Raw genomic sequence first — 19,610 nt, forward strand, 5'->3', positions numbered from 1 at the left:
GGGTACCAGGCCCGTCCACGGCGGGCTGTGGTGCTGCCCGTAGGCTGGGGTGGCCTGAGGCCACAAGGACAGATCAGGCCTGGAGTCTGGGGCGGCTCCAGGGGCCGAGGCAGCGCACGCGGGGTGCAGCCCGCCCCTCCTCCGACGCCTCGGCTCAGACGCCTGGGCAGCAACCCTGGGCTCTTCGCGACGGCTCAGTTCAAATGGTCACTCTCTGAATTAGAAACACATGTTGAGTTCAGAAAGACAAGCCGCGGCCAGGAGTGATCTTTCCAGAATGAGCAAAATGCTGTCCCAGTCTTTGTAATGCGTGTATCTGCGTTGGAAACGACATGTGATACGGTGATGCTGGGGAGCCGGCCTAAGCTGGGGGTAAGGGGGGCGGGGCTGGGGAATGACGGGACCCAGGGCAGCTTTGTCTTCACGGCCCTGACGGATATCTCTTGGAGCAGTCAGCCGCTTACAGCAAGCATGGGTGCCCTCCACAAGGAGATCAGTGGAGGGTGTCTGTTTATTCTTTTCCCTCTGGCTTCCACCCTGTGTGACAAGCCTGGGTGTTGAAGGAGTGATGGATGTAAAAGAATGGTCTGAGACCCCCAGAATGACGAAGACTTTTGGCCAAAATTCAAGTGGCTAATGCAATGGCTGGCGGGGAGTTAGGGTGTGGCCCCTAGTACCTGCCATCCTTCTAAGCTTCATTCATTCACCAAACACTTAAATGTCTCAATGTGATGCGGCCCTGTGCCAAACTGGAGGATAAAATCTCGGTAAAATGTGTCCTCAATGGCTCATCATCCAGCATGACAGGAATGATCTTAAAAAAACTGAAAGAGCTCCCAGAGGCTCAAAGTGCTTCAAGGTTCAGAGGTGGGATTGTTCAAGCTCTGTTAGGCAGATCCCTGCTGGCTTCCTGGGAGAGGTGGTGTCTGAACCGGGTCTTCAGGGAAGGTGCTGGAAGAAGCTGTCTTAGGGAGTGGGAACACTAAAAGCAAAGATGCAAAGGCAGAGAAGCTCCGAGGAGGGTAAGGCATCAATGAGGACACTGAGGCTGCAGGAGGAGTTAGAGCAGGTGGGGGAACTCGGGATGTCGGGAGAGATTCGGCTGGATTTTATGAGCATTGGGAAACAACTGCAGATTTTCGAGTGATCCTATGTCCAGAAAGCTTTCAAAAAGGGCATTCTGAAAAAGGTGTGGAAGGAGGAGCCAAAGTATTTCAGGATTAGAATCAGCAGGACTTAGCAACAGAGCGTGTGTGTGTGTGTGTGTGTGTGTGTGAAAGTGCGTGTGAGTGAGAGAGAGAATATGACTGAGTGGCTGGACGCAGGGCCTGGGAGAATGCTGGTGGCTTTCAGAGAAAGAGCGCTGGTTCGGAGAGTGTGGTAGGAACAGGTAAGAAAATAAAGACCAGTTCAGGGGGCTTGTACTTTGCTGACCACCATCCACTGAGGACTGAGGGAAAGTGTTTACTTTTAAATTTTGGATGGAGACACATACACGTGGACTACAGGACAGGAGCCCTAGGTGGGGGGTGGGGAAGGAAAGAGGCCTGAGGAGTGACGTGGATGGGGCAGCACCAGAAGGGAAAGGGGGGGCGGGGGGGGGCACGGGGTGAGGAGGAGGGAAGGGAGGACAGATGCACAGTGCAGGCTGGTGCGCTTGCATTGGAAGGCAAGGGTAGAAACAGGCCCTCGGAGAATGTCTTCTTCAGTTACGTTTCATAAAAATAAATAAACTCGTACTGAAAGGCTTATAAGGAAACCACCCCCTGTCCCCACCCGTCCCTGGAACTTCTAGCTCCAGAGGCAGCCACATGCAACTGTTTTGGCTATCTCCCCCTGATATTTACCTCTATATTTCTAAATTGACTATTAATTTTAAATATCTCTCTATATAGATATTATGTGTATCGTATTTAGACATTACATAGCAAGTATCAGCTATCAGCATTAGTTTATGTATTAGGCTCACTCATAGCTCTCCTGCTTCCCCGCCCCACCCCCAACTCCCACTAGGATTTACCACTAATCAGTGGTCGATATTTATGCTGTTATGAGCTAAATAGTTCAATATAGCTGAATATGATTATGTTGCATTTTGTTTTGCTCTTCTTTGAATTAGTAGCAGTGTTATACTATTATTTGCTAGATTTTATGTATCTACTTTGGATTCTTCTTACCCTAGGGTATCCTCTCAATATAATTTTCTATTCCATATAAAGTAGCAGATCATTTGTTGGTTCCATTTTTATTTTATTTTATTTTTTTAAATTCATGACCTCCCCTCTGGAGTTCTCTCTTTCCGATTCCATCTGGACGGCTTCTTCTCCGGACTTGCTAAAGGGCTTTCAGTTTGAAACTTCCTTTACTACCATCCTAGAAATTTCTTGAACCTCTCTTGTCTTGGGCTGTTTGCTCTTTTTCATGGTTTACTTGTTTCAGTGGAACATGTTTTCTAAGCTTTTTAAGAGGCCTGATAGTTTTTTTTTTTTTAATATTTCATGTCTGAAAATATTTATTCTTGAATCATAATTGATGGATATTTTGGTTGGGTAGAGAATTCAAGATCAGCAATGATGCCCTCAAAATTTGAAGACATTGCTCTCTTGTCTTCTAGTTTCTGTTGTTGAGAAGCCTGATGATGCTCTTTGGATTTAAAATCACTTTAAAAAAATTTTTTCCCCTGAAAGCTTATAGGATCTTCCCTTTTCCTCAGTGTTCTGAAAATGCCTTGGTTTAGGTCTTTTATTTAATAATTGTGCTGGAATCAAATTGTGTGTGTGTGTGTGTGTGTGTGTGTATTTGATGCTTCTCACCTTACCACCTCATTTTCCGTCCTATGTCTGTTTTTCTGATTTTTTTCTTGGAAGATTTCTGGACTAATTTTCTTTTCTTTTTTTTTTTTTTTGGACTAATTTTCTTTTGGTGCCCTTCCTGTTGTCCATCATTTCATCTTCCTGTTCTACCTTCTGAAAGATTTCCTTGATTTTCTCTATGAAACTCTTTCATTGAATGTGCTTATTTTGGCAAGCATATATTTATTAGCAAAGGCTCTTCCTGATTGTGATTGTGCCTTTTTATACCACTCCATACTTGCATTGCTGATGGTGGCTTTGGTGTTGTTTTTGGTTTTGTTATTTATTTATTTATTTGAGAGTTTTACATGTTTCTTTTCTTGCATGGTGTATTTCTTCAGAATTTCTTTTCATTAGTTGGATGACTTGTTTTAGTCTGTTTCTTTTTGGAGGCTCTCCTTGCATACCATGTGATCTTGACCATGGTTCATATTTGAAGGTGAGGCACTGGATAAGATTTCATGCTGGTGGGCTTCATTATGGGGTCAATTTGAAGATTCTCCCTTTCTCCAACCTAAGCTGTAAGTAAGTGTCCTGGGAGCTGAGAAGGGAAAGAAGGTTGGGAGCCTCCTGAATCAATGGGCAGACTTTGTGTTTCCAAACTGTTCTCTCCTGTCCTCCATTGTCGCTGATGTCCCCATGTCTGCAGTCCCTCTCTCACAATTTCTATCTAACCCAACGCTTCTCAACGATGGTTTTGAAGAGAATTGAGGCCTGATGCTGTTCCATTGAATGATGTGAATTCTCTTCTCTTGCATCTAAGTGTTAGCTCTGTATTACCCTTCTGATGACTGAGAAAGTGGTGAAGCATTCTCCATAGAGTGTAATTCTGTCATGGAGCCCTGGTCAGTTCCTTTGGGGCTGGGCGTGTATGAGCTTCATGGCTCTTTGGTGGAAGGGGAGCATGTGTTTGATCGCTGTAGTTACCTTAGTGAGTTTGGAAACAAGACAGTGGGTCAAAATGCAATCACTGATTTTGCCTGGACTTCATCGTATAGTTTTGGGACCTGGGCACTGCCAACACCATACCGACAGTAGAGGTGGGTGGGGTTTGGTTTTGAGGCCTGTATCTGCCAGTCCTGGTTATTTTTAGCTGCTTCATGGGCCCTCAGGAAACCTTCCTGGAAGCCTGCCTGGTTCCAGGAATGTATTCATAGGAGGAAGGGGAGGCAGCTTCCTGGTGTGTCACAGCGCCATCCCACGAGGGCAGGGAAATGTGAATCAGCGGGTTCCTCCCGTGGAAATTCCCTCAGTTGGCGATCTTAAGACTGTGGCAAGAGGCGTAGGGTGTTTCTGCTCCTTTGGGGCCTGTGCCTACTGCAGAGGAGCCTCCAGCTCCCTGATGCCTCCTGGGGTCATGGTGGCAGCTGCATTCAGCAGGGCCTCAACTTGTGACCGAGGAAACATAAGGTGGTTGGGGGCACTGGGTCCTGTTCAGTAATTCGTGACATACCTGTGGTATCATCATGGGGAGAAATCCGAAGTTTCAGGTTTCGGTGCTGGGGCTAAGAGTGGTGCTGCTTTGGGGAGTGCAGCCATTGTGTAGAAAGGTTGAAAATCCTCCCCCTACCCCTTGAGCCCTGGTCCCCGCTGGCCTCACCAGCTTCTGGGTGACTTGAGGGTAGCTTGACCTGGGGCCCATCTTCTGAAGCTGTGAGGCACGCTGTCCCCACGCTGGGGAGGCTGCTCTGGGCTTGCCAGGCCAGTGCCCACGATGCTGTTGCTGCTGCATGCACAGCCACCAGCCACATACCTGCCTAGGGTGCTGAGCCTGTAGGGTTAGCCTAGGGAGGAGCCTGGGCTGAGCAGTCATGTCTGAGGTTTTTAACCCTGCCTGTTTCTCTCCATTTTCCAAATGCTCAGCGGAGGAGCCCTCTGAAGCACCCCCATCTGGAGGAAAGGCCCCGCAGGTGCCTGGAAAGCCCTCCCGCCCAGCTCTGGTGGAGGCCCCCACTGAGGCCTCTCATCCCGAGCCGACTCCTCTGCCAACACCAAGTGCTCCCCCGCTTTCTGAGGACCCCAGAAAACGGCCACACATGGGCCAGCAGCCCATCCTGCCCAAGAAACCCCCACAGCCGTTGCCCCCGCCAGCATGGCCAGGCTGGACAGGGCTGCCCTTCTTGCCCGGCTCCACTGGGGTCATCATGGAGACTGGGGAGGCGGGGCCTCCGGGGAGGATGGGCATGTCGGGGAGGGGCCTGCCCCAAGGAGTGGACGGCCAGTCGGGGCAGCGGCCCATCCCCAGCACTGAAGGCTTCGCGGGAGCACCAGGTAAGTCCCCGGCAGCTGGCACATCTGAGCCTGGGGGTTGGGGAGGTTGGGTGTTGTGAGACTATATGGAGGGTCAGCCTGAGCCTTAGGGGGTCTGCTGCAGGGTCGTTCCCGGTGCAAGTTCCAAAAAGCTCTTTAGAGGTGCTGAGGGATGAGTTCATGCTGATTAAAACCCCAGAGGCCGGGCAGCCCCAAGGATAGTGCAGTAAACACCGCATCCCTCTTCTGGTAGGACACGTACCTGGGACTCCCAGTGTGGCCTGGGAGCCTGCACAGCAGTGGAGAATGCCACCCCTCGGGGTGGGTGGGCTAGAAGGTTCAGGCTCAGATCTCAGGGACGTGACCCCAGGCTTTGGGGCCTGGGGCAGCTTTGTCACCCCTGTAAGAATCAGTTCCTTCACAGGCAAAAAGCAGGGTAAATAGTAGGAGCTTAGAGGTTGGAGGAGAAAGCCTTGTTCATTGCGTGGCCAGGAAGGGCTATTTGTGAGCTGGGCGGGGGGGGGGGGGGGTACGGTGTTGGGGCAAGGCAGGAGGGAGGAGAAAAAGGGAGCGAGCCTGTGTGGGACTCCTGCTGCGTGCCAGGGACTGAATCAGGGGCTGGCTCTGCAGTAGCTGTGCTTGCTGCACTGTGCTGTCCGTAGTCATTCCGTTCAACAGATGGGGGACCAGAGGCTCGGGGCCTGGACAGGGAAGCAGGGTGCTGCGTGGGACAGAGCAAACCCCAGCAGGCTGACCCCAGCAGGGAGGGTCTGGTGCCCCCGGGGCCCCTGAGGTGCCATGGCCTCCAGGCAGGAGGGGCCCGTGCTGGGAACACGAGAAGCCATGGGTGCTTTGTTCCTGCTCAGCCTCCCCAAGCTGCAGCCACCACAGCTCTCCGCCAGGCGCCTGTGCCTCTCCGGAGAGGACAGTTTTCCTCCTGTTCGCGCCGTGCCTTACAGCTGGTTATAGTCTAGGACGCCGTTTGTCCCTCCGCACTTCTAGCCCCCCCCCCCCCACGTGCATGCAGGAAAGACGGAGTCCAGCATCCTCCTCTCTCCCCCAGCCAGCTTGCCCTCAGGGCTCTTCTCTGCTCAGGGGAAAGTGGGCTAGTGAGGAAGCAGGCACAGTGGGGACACGACTGTGCCTCTGCTCCTGGGAAGGCAGCTTGGAGTGGGGGCCTAGGTCTAGGTCTATTTAAAGAAATAGCCTGAAGATCAGGGAGAAAAAGTGGGGCTACTGTTTGACATTCGACCCTATTTTGTTTTCCAGGATACCCCAACTCCCCTCCGGCAGCCCCCCCAGGTACGTCTGCTGGGAGACCAGGGCCGCCTCTGCCCCTCTCCTGCCTGTCCTACCTCCTCCCTCTGGGCTGATAATGTGGGTGGAAGTCGGGGTCCGCCAAAGGGGCGGGGACCACTCCTGACTGGACTGAGCCCTCAGAGAGGTGCAGAGTCAAGCCTGAGACCAGGACTTTCCCTCAGACATCAACCCTGAGCTCGTGGAGTTGGCCAAGAGGCTCCCTGGCTGGGTCTGTGCCTGGTGTGGCCGTGCCCAGCTTCCCAGTGCCCCACTCCATGCCCGCCCTGAGCCCCCCGATGCCCACACACGCCCAGTGTCACGCAGCGGCTCACACATGCCTGTGGCCTCACAGGCCCACCCCCCGCCTGTGCATGTTCCCCTGCTCAGCAGGCCTGGCTACTGGCCTGACCAGGACTGGTCTGGCCCTTGCGTGTGAGCACTTGGTGTCCCACGGTGCTCTACCACCTTAAGGCAAGAGTACGGTGAGGCTGCCCGTCCAGCCTGGCACAGAGGCCTCAGTGATCCAGGCCCTGATCTCTGACCCCTGTACACGCTCCATGTCCTCTCGGCTCCAGGGGTTCCAGTGCCTTCTCTGGTGTCTTTCTCGGCGGGGCTCACCCAGAAGCCTTTCCCCAGCGACGGGGGCGTCGTCCTCTTTAACAAAGTGCTGGTTAACGATGGAGATGTGTACAACCCCGACACCGGTAAGCTTGGAGACTGTGTGCGACTGCATCTCCCGTCGATAGCGCCCCCTGTCTGGTCAGCTTCCCTGGGTCCTGGGTGCGGGGAGCGCCACACGGAGCAGCTGCGGGCACGTGAGGGACCAGCTGGCCCGGGGTGCTTTTCCCAGCTTTGTGTGATTTTACGAAGACATTTCTAGCTCACAGGCTGCGGGGCGGGCGGGCGGGCGGGTGGGTGTGCAGTAACGTTTTTTAGTCATGAGATCAGCATACCAGCCCTTTGGCCCATGCTAGGGGAATCATTGTTTGTGGAGGTTGTGGGGCTCTGCCTGCCAGTCACTGTGCCCCGGCGCCTTCCTGCTGTCCCTCCATGCCATTGGGAGGCCCTTTTCAGTATCTGAGACAGGACAGGTGGGAGACAAATCCCCTGCCCTGTCCCCTTCAGAAGCTGATTATGACCAGAGCCAAAAAAGGGGACAGCATTCCATCCAAAAGGGGCCAGACCATGTTTGTGGGGTCTCCTGCCTCGGGAACAGAACCACTCCTGCTCTGGGTCAGGATTCTGCCTGTGGCACCTGAGTTGTCCCCAGCCCCTGAGGATAGTGAGGACTGAGGTCACCTCAGATTCCTATTGTGTAGGTTTCCTCCTTTCTGCCACACCTGAGCTTGGGTTTTTGTCCATCTTTGTCCCCGGGGACTGGTCAGACCTTTCCTGAAAGGCCAGCGTGTCCGGGCCCCACTTCTCTGCCGAGCCCATGGCAGCCTGGAGGGAGGTACCTGGGTGTCCCCGGGGCAGGTCAGGGCAGAGACCCGAGGCAGGTGCTGAGGCCCAAGCAGCCAGGCGGCCTTTCCTGAGTAGGCCACAGACTCTGAGTAGCCGGTCTCTGAGCCCATCAAGCGCCAGCGTGCTGAGGGACCCCCACGGGTCTTCCCTGAGGAGCTGCATGATGGCAGGTGGGAGTTCAGGGAGGTTACGAGGAGGCAGATGAAACGGGGTTCCTTCATGGCAGAGTTTTTAGTCCTCCGCCTCCTGTCTGCCCGCATGGCTACTAACAAATCCCACAGTGGTTCTTAAGTTTTACTGAGCATGAAAATTACCTGCAAAACTTGGAAAAATGGAACTCGGTGTCCTCCAGGCCAGTTGAAGTCAAGCTCAGGACTCTGCTGCTGCTGCTTATTTTTTAAAAATATTTTTGAGAGCGAGCGAGCGAGCATGAGGAGAGGGGCAGAGGGAGAAGCAGACCCCCCACTGAGCCCGGGGAGCCCAATGCATGGCTCCATCCCAGGGCCCTGAGATCCTGACCTGAGCCATAGGCAGACAGGTAACCGGCTGAGCCGCCCAGGGACCCCAGGACTCTGTATTTCTGACCTGCTCTTGAGGTGCAGAAGTAGGCTGGGGTGCGAGATGTATCTTAGCTTCCAGAGACCTTTACATTCCCTGCAAGTACAGCCTCCTCCTGGGGCCCTCCCTCCATGCTGCCTTGGTGGTGGGGACAGCTTGTCCACAGTGGCTTCATTTCTGGCACATTCCAGGATGCCCAGCCCAGAACTGTATCTTCTTGTTGAGCAGTTCCTCATTAAAAGAAGTTCTGGGGAATCCTGAATGTGGATTCAGTACAGGCAGTCTCCAAGCGAGGGAAGAGGCCATGGGCTCAGAGTGCTGGGACCAGGTCTGTCTTCAGGGTCCAGGTGCCCCTCAGGAAGACTGTGGAATGCTGGAGAACTCACCCTTACAAGCTGGGAAGACAGCAGGGTGGCCTGGCATGTGCTCTTTTTTCAGGGCAGGTAAAGACCCAGCCCCTGAGGTTCCCTCTCAGCTCCGGGGTGGCCCTCTGTTCTGTCACTCTTGGCCTGTGATCAGGGTCCATGTCCAGCCCCCTCCCCACAGCCCATGGGAAGTGGCTGCTCCTGCGTTGCGGATGGGCTCCGACTCTTCTGGGTTTGGGGCCAGTTGCCACTTTGCAAATGGTACATCTACAAATCCATCTCTTCTTCCTCAGGCCGTCTCTGTATCTCTGAGCACTGCTTCCCCAGGCCCAGAACATGGCTTATATCTGGCCATGAGTGGATGCCACCTGTATACTGGTCCAAGACAGGCAGCCTGGTTGGCTCTTCTGCATGAGGGCTGGCTGTGGTCTCTCCCACAAACTTTGTGGGTTCTTTTTGGTCCCCTCTCCTCAGGAGGCAACTCAACCATTTTGTAGATTTTGGGCCCAGCACACAAGTTGTGAGGCTTATTCTCAGTGGCTCTTGGGGAGCTTTGCATCCTGGAGAAAACTCCCCAAATGGCAACCAGAATCTGGGTGGCTGCTGCTGCTCCACTACACCTTGGGTGGCGGGTGGAGGTGGGAGCCGGCCCCAAGCTGGGCCTTGGCCTTGTGTCTCCACACCTGTGCTGCACACACAGCACCACGGAGGCTGGTGTATCTTGCTGCTGGGAACGTTAGAGGGTCTGAGCTCTCTCCCAGCAAGGCTAGGTAGTTGTCTCCATGCATGCTGCACGGCTGCAGGGGCAAGCTCTTCTGAGGCCTGCTCTGGGTGGAGGGGAGTTACAGTGACCGTACCACATGCTGGCGGGTTTATAGAATTTGTTCTCTTCTGGGTGTTACAGCAGAAGATGGGGTCTCACCATGAGGACTGGGTTTGTTGTTAAGAGCAGTGCTAGCTAAGGGGGGTCTGTTGCTTGGTGGGTGTAGGGCAGCTGCAAATAGAAAAGGGCTACCTTACCTCTATGGGCTGGGTGACCAACTCTCCCAGTTTTTCTCCTGAGACAGTCAACCTGTGCCAAAGGTGCTGTGACGGTGTCCCATGAGTATCTGCCTTCCTCCTCCCAGGCATCTTCACGGCTCCATATGATGGGCGCTACCTGATCACGGCCACCCTCACGCCGGAGAGGGATGCGTATGTGGAAGCTGTCCTGTCGGTCTCCAATGCCAGTGTGGCCCAGCTGCATACAGCCGGCTACAAGAGGGAGTTCCTGGAATACCACCGGCCCCAGGGGGCTCTGCACACTTGTGGGGGCCCTGGGGCGTTCCACCTCATCGTGCACTTGAAGGCAGGAGATGGTGTCAACATTGTGGTGACTGGGGGCCGGTTGGCTCACACGGACTTTGACGAAATGTACTCCACGTTTAGTGGGGTCTTCTTATATCCTTTCCTTTCTCACCTTTAGGGTGGCTGGGGAAAGATAGTCACTAAGAACTGGGAAGCCTTAATATATGCAGTTTCTGTTGTATGTATGGAGCACTGGTCTAGTTTCCTGCAAAAATCCCAACACCTTCCCCAAGATCCAGGCCCGACAGGGCTGCCGAGGCCACACACCCGAGCGTCCCCGGTGGGTGGCAAGGACACATGTGCCTGGCCGCGGCCTCCTGTTCTGCCCGGCTACCTGAGAAGCGGGGTCCCCCCTATCCCGCGGCCACCGGCTCTGGCACCGCGTCGGCAAGAGCTCTGCTCACGGGACTGATCTGGTGCCCCCTGCGGAGTGGGACCTGCTGCCAGGAGGGGAGAGCTGCTGGGCTACAGGGCAGAGGGGATGTGGCTGGCAACACTGGGCTCGTGACCACATTCTTTATTCCCAGAGCCTGCAGGAGAGAAGGTTAAACACTGAAATGCTGAAGTCACATGTGCTGTCACAGAGACTGGGGGTCGTGGTGCGGGCTGGCCCGGGAGACTGAGCAGCCTGGGGGGCTCCTTGAATGACCTGTACATGTGAAGTGCAAAGACAGGGAGTGTCAATAAAGATGTAAAACCACTGTAAGTCATTGAAGTCTGGTACCATATGGATTGAGAGGTGTTGCTAAAAAGCAAACAGAAGAAAGGTAATTGACTTTTTAAAAAATGGCTGTAGAAAGTAGCTTGAAGAAATCAATCTCAAGTATCTAATTGTTACCCCTCACTATGCAAGCTACACACTTTTTTTTTCCTTGTAAAAAAAAAAACCCAAAACAAAAACAGATGGGTTTGGAGGTCAAGGCCCCCCGTGAGGCCTGCAGCTAAAGAGGGGCTCCTCCAGGGGATGCTTAAAATTCACATCTAATCAGCAGCTGCCTGAGCTGAGGAGCTCGCTCGCTGCACAGCTCACAGCAGATGTGGCTTTAAGGATTCTCGGGTTCCCAGGCAACAATAGGCCCAACATAAAACTGATCACAGACTGAAAGCTGAGATCATCAGAGAAAAGCAGGAATCTTCCCATGGAGAGTACGTTCTGTTCCAGGGAAACCCAGGCATGTTGCTCCTTTATCAGCAGCCACAGAAACCTCTAGGACATAAGACCCTTAGCTTCAGGTGGTCCCCGCTCAACAGGCTGGTAAAATCTGTTGGCCGATCAAGAGCCCATGGGGAGAAAAGTCCCCTAGAGCCCCAGGGAAAGATGCGGATCAAAGAAACAAGTCTCCTGGGCCTGAGATCAAGCCACTGGATACTCTTATGCTATAAAAAAAATGCTGTGAGCTTCCAGGACTGCTTGCAAATGTGGTAACAGGGTGGCCACTGGACATGTCCGACAGGAGCCTTCTTCCTCATTCCCTTACCCCAGGTAGGGAGAAGTGACCAAGAACTGCCAGTTTGTGGTTTTAGAACTTTAAAATCTGGATCTCTCTGTCCAGGAGTTAATGGTGGTGGTGGGGGAGCATTCTCTTTCCCCATTTCTATAGCTGGGGAATTGGCTAAAGGTGGCTGTCAGAGTCTGTCTGTCCTAGAAATGACTCATGCAAAAAACCCCAATGCAGTGGAGTATTTTCAGGAAAACCCAGTTGGCACATGGACCTACTTTCGCCCTCTTTCCCTCACACCCCCTGTAAAGACCTTAGTGCCAAAGGGGACAAATGTTCAACAGCTGGAAAGGCAGGGGCCAGACAGAAGGGAGCCAGTGACGGCTCTTTCTGCTCCATGGTTGGTTCTCTAAAGCACTGAGTGAAGCGTGGTCCTCCTCTCTCAATGCACCCTCACTCACTGAAAAACATGAATTTCAGCTCTGTGTATCTAAGATTGGCAAGGTAAACGAAGTCTAATCACAGCAGCTCCTGTGTTTACGTCAAGATAAAATAGAATGACAGCTACATCAGGGCTCCTTCTGCAATTATTTCCACAACCGTGCATTAATCGAGCTTTCTCAGCGGCCCGATCATCTTTCCTGCGGTTTCTCACGAGTGGTTTGAAAGGAGTGTCTGTGATCAGAGGGACAGAACCAACGCACACTTGCACATCTACAACATGCCTTCGCATGTATCTGCACTCACTTCCTGAACACGCTTCTTTCTTCCCTTACACTGTTCTATCAAGGGAAGGGAAAAGGCAGGCTGCACCCTGAGGAGCTGCAGGGATGAGCCCTTGCTGCTTCACCCCCAAGCACTGGGAGCTGGCTCCTTTACAGTCAACTTCCCTCCGAGTGCATCCTTTCTGTTCCCTACGTACACCCCAAAGAACCCCAGGGCCCCTCACCCTGCGCTCATGTCAAGACAAAGCAGCAGGACAGGACAAGCTTTCCTGTACATGAAAGTAGGCTCTCAAGGGCGGCTTTGGGATACCTGTCCAGCACATGCTGCATCTGGTGGAGCCCAGCAATTTGAGGGAATAAGAAGACACTCATTAAGTAGTATGTGGGGTTTGGTTTTTGATTCAAGATCACTTTGACTCTCCTAGGCTGATGAGAACATCAGAACTGCTAAGTGGTACTCACCCGGAGGGAGGGGTTCCTGAAAGGTGGGGTGGCAAAGGCTCTGAGCAGGCCTCTTGGGGGACCCCTGATGGGCTGAGGGCTAGTGGGGGAGTCCAGCCTAGAGGATGCCAGGGAGAACACACCAGGAATTACATATGTATGAATGAATCATTCTCTGGCAGAACCTACAAAGCAAGAGAGGTTGGTTCCTGGGAGTGCAGCCTCACTTTTGGAGTCAGGTTTTATAAAAATAAGCACCAAAAAGAGGTCCTTTCTGTAGATGAATTTTAGTGTCAGCAGAGATCAAAATGCTAATTTATGGAAATTATCACTTTCTGGCAAGAGTACAGAGAATATGGTTTAAATGTCTTCTGAAGGAAGGAGTCAAATGCATTCAGTTTACGTTTGTTTATTGTTATAACATCTTGTTTTGAACATCAAACACTGCACCAAAATATGAGCCATTTATCTTAGGATAACTGTCTTTGCCATGACTGAGAGTACTGTACTGATGTTTACAATTAATTTCTGACAACTTAAAACTTATTAGTGGCATTGCTAATAATCAAATACTTCATCAGAGTCTAAATGTAATAATTAAATTAAAACAACAAAGTTTCCCCCTCCCTCTCTTACCTTCAAAACAAACCAAAAAAGCAGTTTTCACCTGGAAAGAGCACTTAAACAAAAACTCAATTTTTAACCGGTTTCATTAAACACAGCATATTCTCAAACGGGAAAACAAGACTTCCCAGAGTAAACAGGATACTTAAAGATGCTAAAATTCCCTGGAAGAGTTTGTTTTCACCAACTAGCAAAAGGAGAAAGCATTTACTTTCTACTTCTCTTTAAAGGTCTTGCCTGCACCTTCAAGAACATCGTCCCGAAGGGACACATGTGCTCCTATGGGCACAGGCACTTTCTGGTCATTTAGCTAGCTGTCGTTCCTCAGCTGTTCTCCCTGTGACCGTTAGCAGCTTTCATTTTATGACAGACATCACACTGTAAGTTTTTTCTTTTTCCAGTTGAAAACTATGCAGATGGTTTTGAGCACAGCAAACAGTCCTCACACACGGCGGCTAAGTGTGCATGCTCCGGGCCCACACGTGCACTTCCTCACACCTGCCCGAAACGTAGATGTCGACACCACAGCCAGAGAAGCTTCAGCACGTGGGGAGCAAGGCAAATACTCAAGTCAGGTTGAACTGGAGAGAGGGAAAGGGGCCAAGGCCATTTCACCAGTGGAACAACCGAGAGAATGACTTCGAAAAGCCCAATCTGCTTGCGATCATCCCATGATCCCGCCATCACCGCAAGCAGCACGGGATAACGCTTCTTCATTAACTCACCATTGGAAGGGTCTGTGTACAAACACACTCGAGGGTAACTCTCTTTCACAGAAAGAACAAATGTCATTTGTACCAAATGGCAATGGGTTTTAGCACAAACTTAATACTTTAACACTATAGTGATAGTAATCATCTACTTTCAGCAAGAGGGACTCCTTTAAATAAGGAAAAAGATTCACGTTAATTAGCAAATGTACCCACTGGATCAATCTGCAGCAACAAAACAACAAAGTCTAGTGCTTACGGACACCAGGACAGAAGGGCCTGTCCCACCTCAGCACAGGGTTGGGAGACCTGGGCCCCTGGGTCAGACCTACAGAAGGCCCGTGTGTCCACAGAGAAGAGCTTATCGAGGAAAATGAATAGTCTAATCAAAAAACTCTTTAAAAGACAACCTAAAGAGGACTATAGAAGGTCAAGATTTCCTGTACCACATGTGCAGAGAAGCCCTAGTAAGCTCAGGTTCAGCACAGAAAGCTCATGTTCTTTCTGGAAAATGAACGTGGAGAGGATACACTGGCAGCGTCTCAGAGCCCACCAGCTGCACCGCTGCTCGGATTTTAAGTCACTAACTGGGAAAGATTTCCTAGAAACATAACCGAGTTTGCCTAACCTACTATACATAAATAAACTCTTTAAACAATTTAATCCTTGCACTACTGAAGGGCAGAAAGTTTGCACTGGAAGCAGCGCGCATTGGTCCTCCTCTGGGAGCACGTGCCTCTGTGTTTTGCCACAGAGCTGCGTTTGGGGGGGCTCTACCACGGTCTCCACATACAAAAGTGCGTGGAGAAATGGCCAAACTAAAGGGACTTCCAATTCTCCAGCCTAGAAAAATAACCACCCCATTTCTCCATCTTAGGTCCGTATTACTTGGGCGGGGCAAACTCAAACGAGGAGAGTGAGGAGAGCACCGCAGCACAAGTCCCAGACCAGCAGGGGTGGGCGAGGAAGCCGCCCCCAGCGGGCACCTGGATCCGCGGCTTCGTCCTCTGCTCTGGCGCCTGGCTGAGTGCTTCCCTGCTGGCCAAGGCCTGTGCACGCATGGAGGCCTCCTCTCTGACAGTCCTCTGGATTCTCACACTGAGGTTGCCGTCAACACCCAGGCTCTCAGTTCTGGAGGGGCTCATGGGGCAGTCCCTCCCCTGAAGCTGTCTGCTCAGACCACCCGGCCTTACAACCAGGCTGGGAGAAGAAGCTGAAGCCAGAAAGACAGAGAAAAGGACTCTTCCGGGACCCCACACGAATGCCTATCTGCATTTCTAAGGCCTCCCTGAAAACAGAGCTGTTGCTTATTGTCCAATCAACTCCCACCATTAGTACTCTTCCCACAGGCTCCAAGCACATCCAGCAAGACCTTTCTGTCCTGACTGGGACCAAGACAACACCGACAGACTAGCCACAGTTGAGAAGCCAATGATCTAAGGGGCTTTTTGTCCCCAGAAGCCCATATGTGTGGAGCTGGGGTCAATGGCCCTGGCCCCTGTCTGGAGGAGCCCACCGAGCAGACATCCTATTTCACGGTGGCAGAGAAGGAAGAGCCCATGGAAGAAATGTGCACAGGTGGTTTGAACTAACATCACTAACTGGACCTGTAGCAGCTTAGTGGACCCTGATCCCCTAAAGAAAGCCCTGGATTTAGAGAGAAACACTCTCAACTTCCCAGTGGAAATTATAACACTTTACTTTATACATGTTTTGGTCCCCTTTTGTTTAGCTTTTTTCTTCCTTTTAAATTATTCAGTTAAAGGAGCACCAGCACACACTTGACACAGCACATGTGTGAGGACGACCAGTAATAGGAGCCTAGGCCTCCCACCGCAGGTCCAAGCTCCTTGCCTGCCTGCCTGCTCAGGGCTCCGAGCGGCAACCCTGCCAGGCCTGGGAAGGAAAAGGAAGACAACAGTTCCAGCTCCAGGAGCTCTCCTGGTGCCTGCTGGTGTCCAGCTGTCAACACGTGTCTTGTCCTGCACCTGTGGCTTGGAGGGTAGCCCAGTGGCCTCCATCCAGAAGTGCTGGTCACCTTCCCTTGCTATGGGGCAAATGCCCAAGGACCTCCCTGGGAGATGCCACGTCACGCCAGGTCGTCCAGGTCCACTTGGGGGATCGGGTCTCGCCAGTAGCAGAAGGAGCTGAACTCTGGGCAGGGAAAGGCAGAGTTTTGTTCCTTGTTGAGAAGCGGGAAAACGTGCTCCACGAGCTCACTCAGTCTGTGATACCTAGAAGGGGTTGGGGAAGAACACACAAACTGTCACCCTTAAGTGACGTCAGAGCCCAGGACTATGTGCTGTGACGTTAGTTACTAAGAGGCCTCAGTGCAAGGCATCCAACCCCTCCCGGGGCATGGCCCTCTTTGAAGTCTAGGATCGTAATGATCCTGGTTCAGATGCTCTTACAGAGGCAAAAACACCCAGGCAAAGAGGAAAGCCTCCAAAACGCAGGTACAGTTCTGCTATTGGGGGGTGGGGGTAGGAGCGGGGCTGATCCTCAGACTCTGTCCCCAGGTTCACCCCTGGCTATGGGCAGTGGGCTGGGAAACAGGAACATACGTACGAGGATTTGTTTCCTTTGGTCCTTTCTTGTATTAATTCGCCCTTGGGGTTCACGGTGAATATTCTGCAGTCTGGAACTCCCACTTGTGTGTAAGCATAGACATCCTGGACAAAAAAACATTAAATAGCGCGATTATAAGAAAAGACATTGAGAGATACTTCTCTGGTTCCTTGTGAGCCAGAAGAACTGCACAAGCAGGAGACGGTGTACAGCAAACGTGTGGAGCTTGCATAGTGCAGCTCTGCTGCGGAAGGTGAGCTCAGGGCAAACCCAAACTGAAAAGGGGAGGCAAAGCCAAGGGCACTACAGTTAGAACACTGGGCGTGGAGCAGAGGCCAGGGCCCAGGAGCAGGTACGGCCCTGCTGCCTGCCAGAGGCCAGAGAGCAACACCCTCTGCAACTGGGAACTGGAGGGCCGACTATGCGGAGGGGCTGAGAAGCATCAGGGAAGGCTGAGCACTCTCTGGGGGCGGGATCCAAGAGCACAGCTTAGAACCACTTAGAACACGAGTCAGAACTACCTAAGGAGATGGAAGCAAAGCCACAGAAACAACGGCAAAATGCCCTTTCTCATACATCAAAACTCTAGGGCAGATGTCCAGCTACAGAACAGAAATTAAGAATAGAGAAAACACAACATCCATTTTGCTTATACAATTGGTTTGAGAATCATGACGGGGCTGTACCCTAAAAAATACTCCTCTGAAAAGACCAGAATGTGTAGCCCAGAGGAGACACTTACATTTGGACGGTTTCCAAAGGCAGCATAGAAGGGCTGCTTAGATGGGGCAAACAGATTCTTGATATCATTTAGACACTCAATTTTGAACTTCTCTGGCTTCTTTTCTATCACTTCCCTAGGCAAAGACAAACAAACAAAAAAACCCAATATAATGACCAAATTTGAAATGTTGCTCTCCCTGTTGTATGGTCCTAAAAAGACTTCAGTGGTCACAATCATTTCTGAAAGTCTTTTGTAACCGGCATCTCTCTTTCTCCTTCTGTCCTTCTGTTCTAGTCAAGAAAGACCGACATTCTGAGTGATGGGGTTTAGGGAAGAAGAAAACTTGATAGCTTGACTCTTTTGGACAGTGTTTGATATGGACTGGGTGAGCTCAGAGTTAAAATGCTCTGGGGGAGCCCAAGAACCAAGACATGCAGAAGCTTGGAATGATATACAAACCCTTACAGTGAGTTTGACTTCCAATCTCCCCACCAATCAGACCCCTTCCCCTGGAGTGGGTGGGCATGCAAGCCGGCGTAGGAGAGGTACCTGTGGAAGGCTGAGAACAAGCTGCTGGGGGATAACATCAGAGGGCCCCGAGGTAAGATTGTGCCCTTGTCATTGACCCAGTGCAGGTAGCCACGGGTCATGTCAGCCATGCCAATGGCACGAGCAGAGCAGTACAGAAACTTGTAGCCATTCCTGAAAGAGAACATGTCCTGTTTAGAAACATTCTTTGAGGGTGCCTGGGTGGCTCAGTGGGTTAAGCCGCTGCCTTCGGCTCAGGTCATGATCTCGGGGTCCTGGGATCGAGTCCCGCATCGGGTTCTCTGCTCGGCAGAGGGCCTGCTCCCCCCCCCCTCTCTGCCTGCCTCTCTGTCTACTTGTGATCTCCCTCTGTCAAATAAATAAATAAAATCTTAAAAAAAAAAAAAAAAGAAACATTCTTTGAGCAAAGTTTAAAAAAAAAAAAGAGCACTATTCTCTCTCTTTTTTTTGACATTTCGTTTTATTTTTTAAAGAGTTATTTATTTGAGAGAAAAAGAAACAGAGAGCATGAATGCATTAAAAAGCAGGTAGAGGAGCAGAGTGAGAGAGGCGGCAGACTCCCAATAAGCAGGAAGTCTGAAGCGGGGTTCAATCCCAAGAGATCATAACCTGAGCCAAAGGCAGATGTTTAACTGATTGAGCCACCCAGGCACCCCGAAGCAGCACTATTCTTTTAAAAGATTCAAATATAGTTCCTTTCATTTATGGTGGAAATAAAATTCTTAAATTTAATAAAGAAAGCAGTTAGCATTATAAGGATCTCAATTTTCCATGGAAAACACCATGGAGGAAAATGGAGGTATATGTAACTAGGAATCTGCTAAATTTGTAAGATTGACATGTCTTTAGCATCTAGTCCATGAGAATCAGAACAAAAATCTTGGACTATCTTTAAATTACCTGCCATAAACGAAAAATGCAAAGGATCTTATTTATAAAGACAATTTATAGAATGCAAACCACTCTGTAAGACAAGGAACAAAATCACACCTCACAATTTTCCCATTATGGCATTCTCAACTAATGCTTAAGGCAGAGTCTTCAAATCAATTTAACTCATACACACTACGGTCCATAAAGGCCACAGCACTGTTTCCTCTGTTGCTCCAACAGAAAGGATTTCACATTGGTGAAATGTTTCCCTCATGCACGCATACATTACTTACTCAGTGAAATCACATTTTAAAAAACCCAACTAATAAACCAAAAATGAAAACTGGCTCTCCTGTTAAATTAAAGCAAAGCCCCCTCTTCCCCCACTACAGGATAGCTAGAACTGTAGATACAGGTAGTGCCTGCAACTCCCAGCACTATGCGGTGTAGAGGAGACGGCTGAGACATGTAACACAATGGCTAGCACACAGCTCATGTCGCTGATGCTTTTCTTTGTGTGAGGCTACATGAGCACGTGGACACAGGGGGAGGGGATACCTACTCATTGATGGAATGGTAGAGTTTTGCTATACCCTGATGCGTCCAGTCTTTACCCAACTGTGGAAGAATCTGCCCCAAGGCATCAGACCTGAGAAGGTAGAAATAGGAAAAGGTATCAGAAACAAAGCGCATAAAGCCAAGTGTTTTCCTACTACAATGCCAGCTGCTAAAAGCCACTAGGTAGAGGCAGGGTCCAGGGACAATCTAATCTATAGGCACAACTTTGTCATGGCTTGTGCATCAGCAAGGCAGTCCCCTGCA

The 19,610-nt window shown here is 51.1% G+C and overlaps 2 protein-coding genes across 4 annotated transcripts in view; one reads left to right on the top strand and one right to left on the bottom strand.

The window, feature by feature from the left end:
- EMILIN2 (elastin microfibril interfacer 2) overlaps positions 1 to 10,841 on the top strand; it is a 55,550-nt gene extending 44,709 nt beyond the window's left edge. Inside the window, exons 5-8 of the mRNA XM_082698932.1 lie at positions 4,716 to 5,123; positions 6,372 to 6,404; positions 6,977 to 7,105; positions 9,916 to 10,841. Coding sequence (XP_082555058.1) covers positions 4,716 to 5,123; positions 6,372 to 6,404; positions 6,977 to 7,105; positions 9,916 to 10,253 — 908 coding nt within the window. The 3' untranslated portion in view covers positions 10,254 to 10,841. The remainder of the gene's footprint in view (positions 1 to 4,715; positions 5,124 to 6,371; positions 6,405 to 6,976; positions 7,106 to 9,915) is intronic.
- A 2,292-nt stretch (positions 10,842 to 13,133) lies between these two features.
- Positions 13,134 to 19,610, bottom strand: part of LPIN2 (lipin 2) — an 82,719-nt gene continuing 76,242 nt past the window's right edge. For all 3 annotated transcript variants that reach the window (XM_082698963.1, XM_082698964.1, XM_082698962.1), the window contains exons 16-20: positions 19,351 to 19,437; positions 17,916 to 18,068; positions 17,385 to 17,499; positions 16,643 to 16,746; positions 13,134 to 16,308 (exon numbers count right to left, since the gene is read on the bottom strand). In XM_082698963.1, the coding sequence (XP_082555089.1) occupies positions 16,164 to 16,308; positions 16,643 to 16,746; positions 17,385 to 17,499; positions 17,916 to 18,068; positions 19,351 to 19,437 (604 nt within the window). In that variant the 3' untranslated portion in view covers positions 13,134 to 16,163. The remainder of the gene's footprint in view (positions 16,309 to 16,642; positions 16,747 to 17,384; positions 17,500 to 17,915; positions 18,069 to 19,350; positions 19,438 to 19,610) is intronic.

This window comes from Mustela nivalis, assembly GCF_964662115.1.
Source record: "Mustela nivalis genome assembly, chromosome: 14".
Classification (NCBI taxonomy): Eukaryota; Metazoa; Chordata; class Mammalia; order Carnivora; family Mustelidae; genus Mustela; species Mustela nivalis.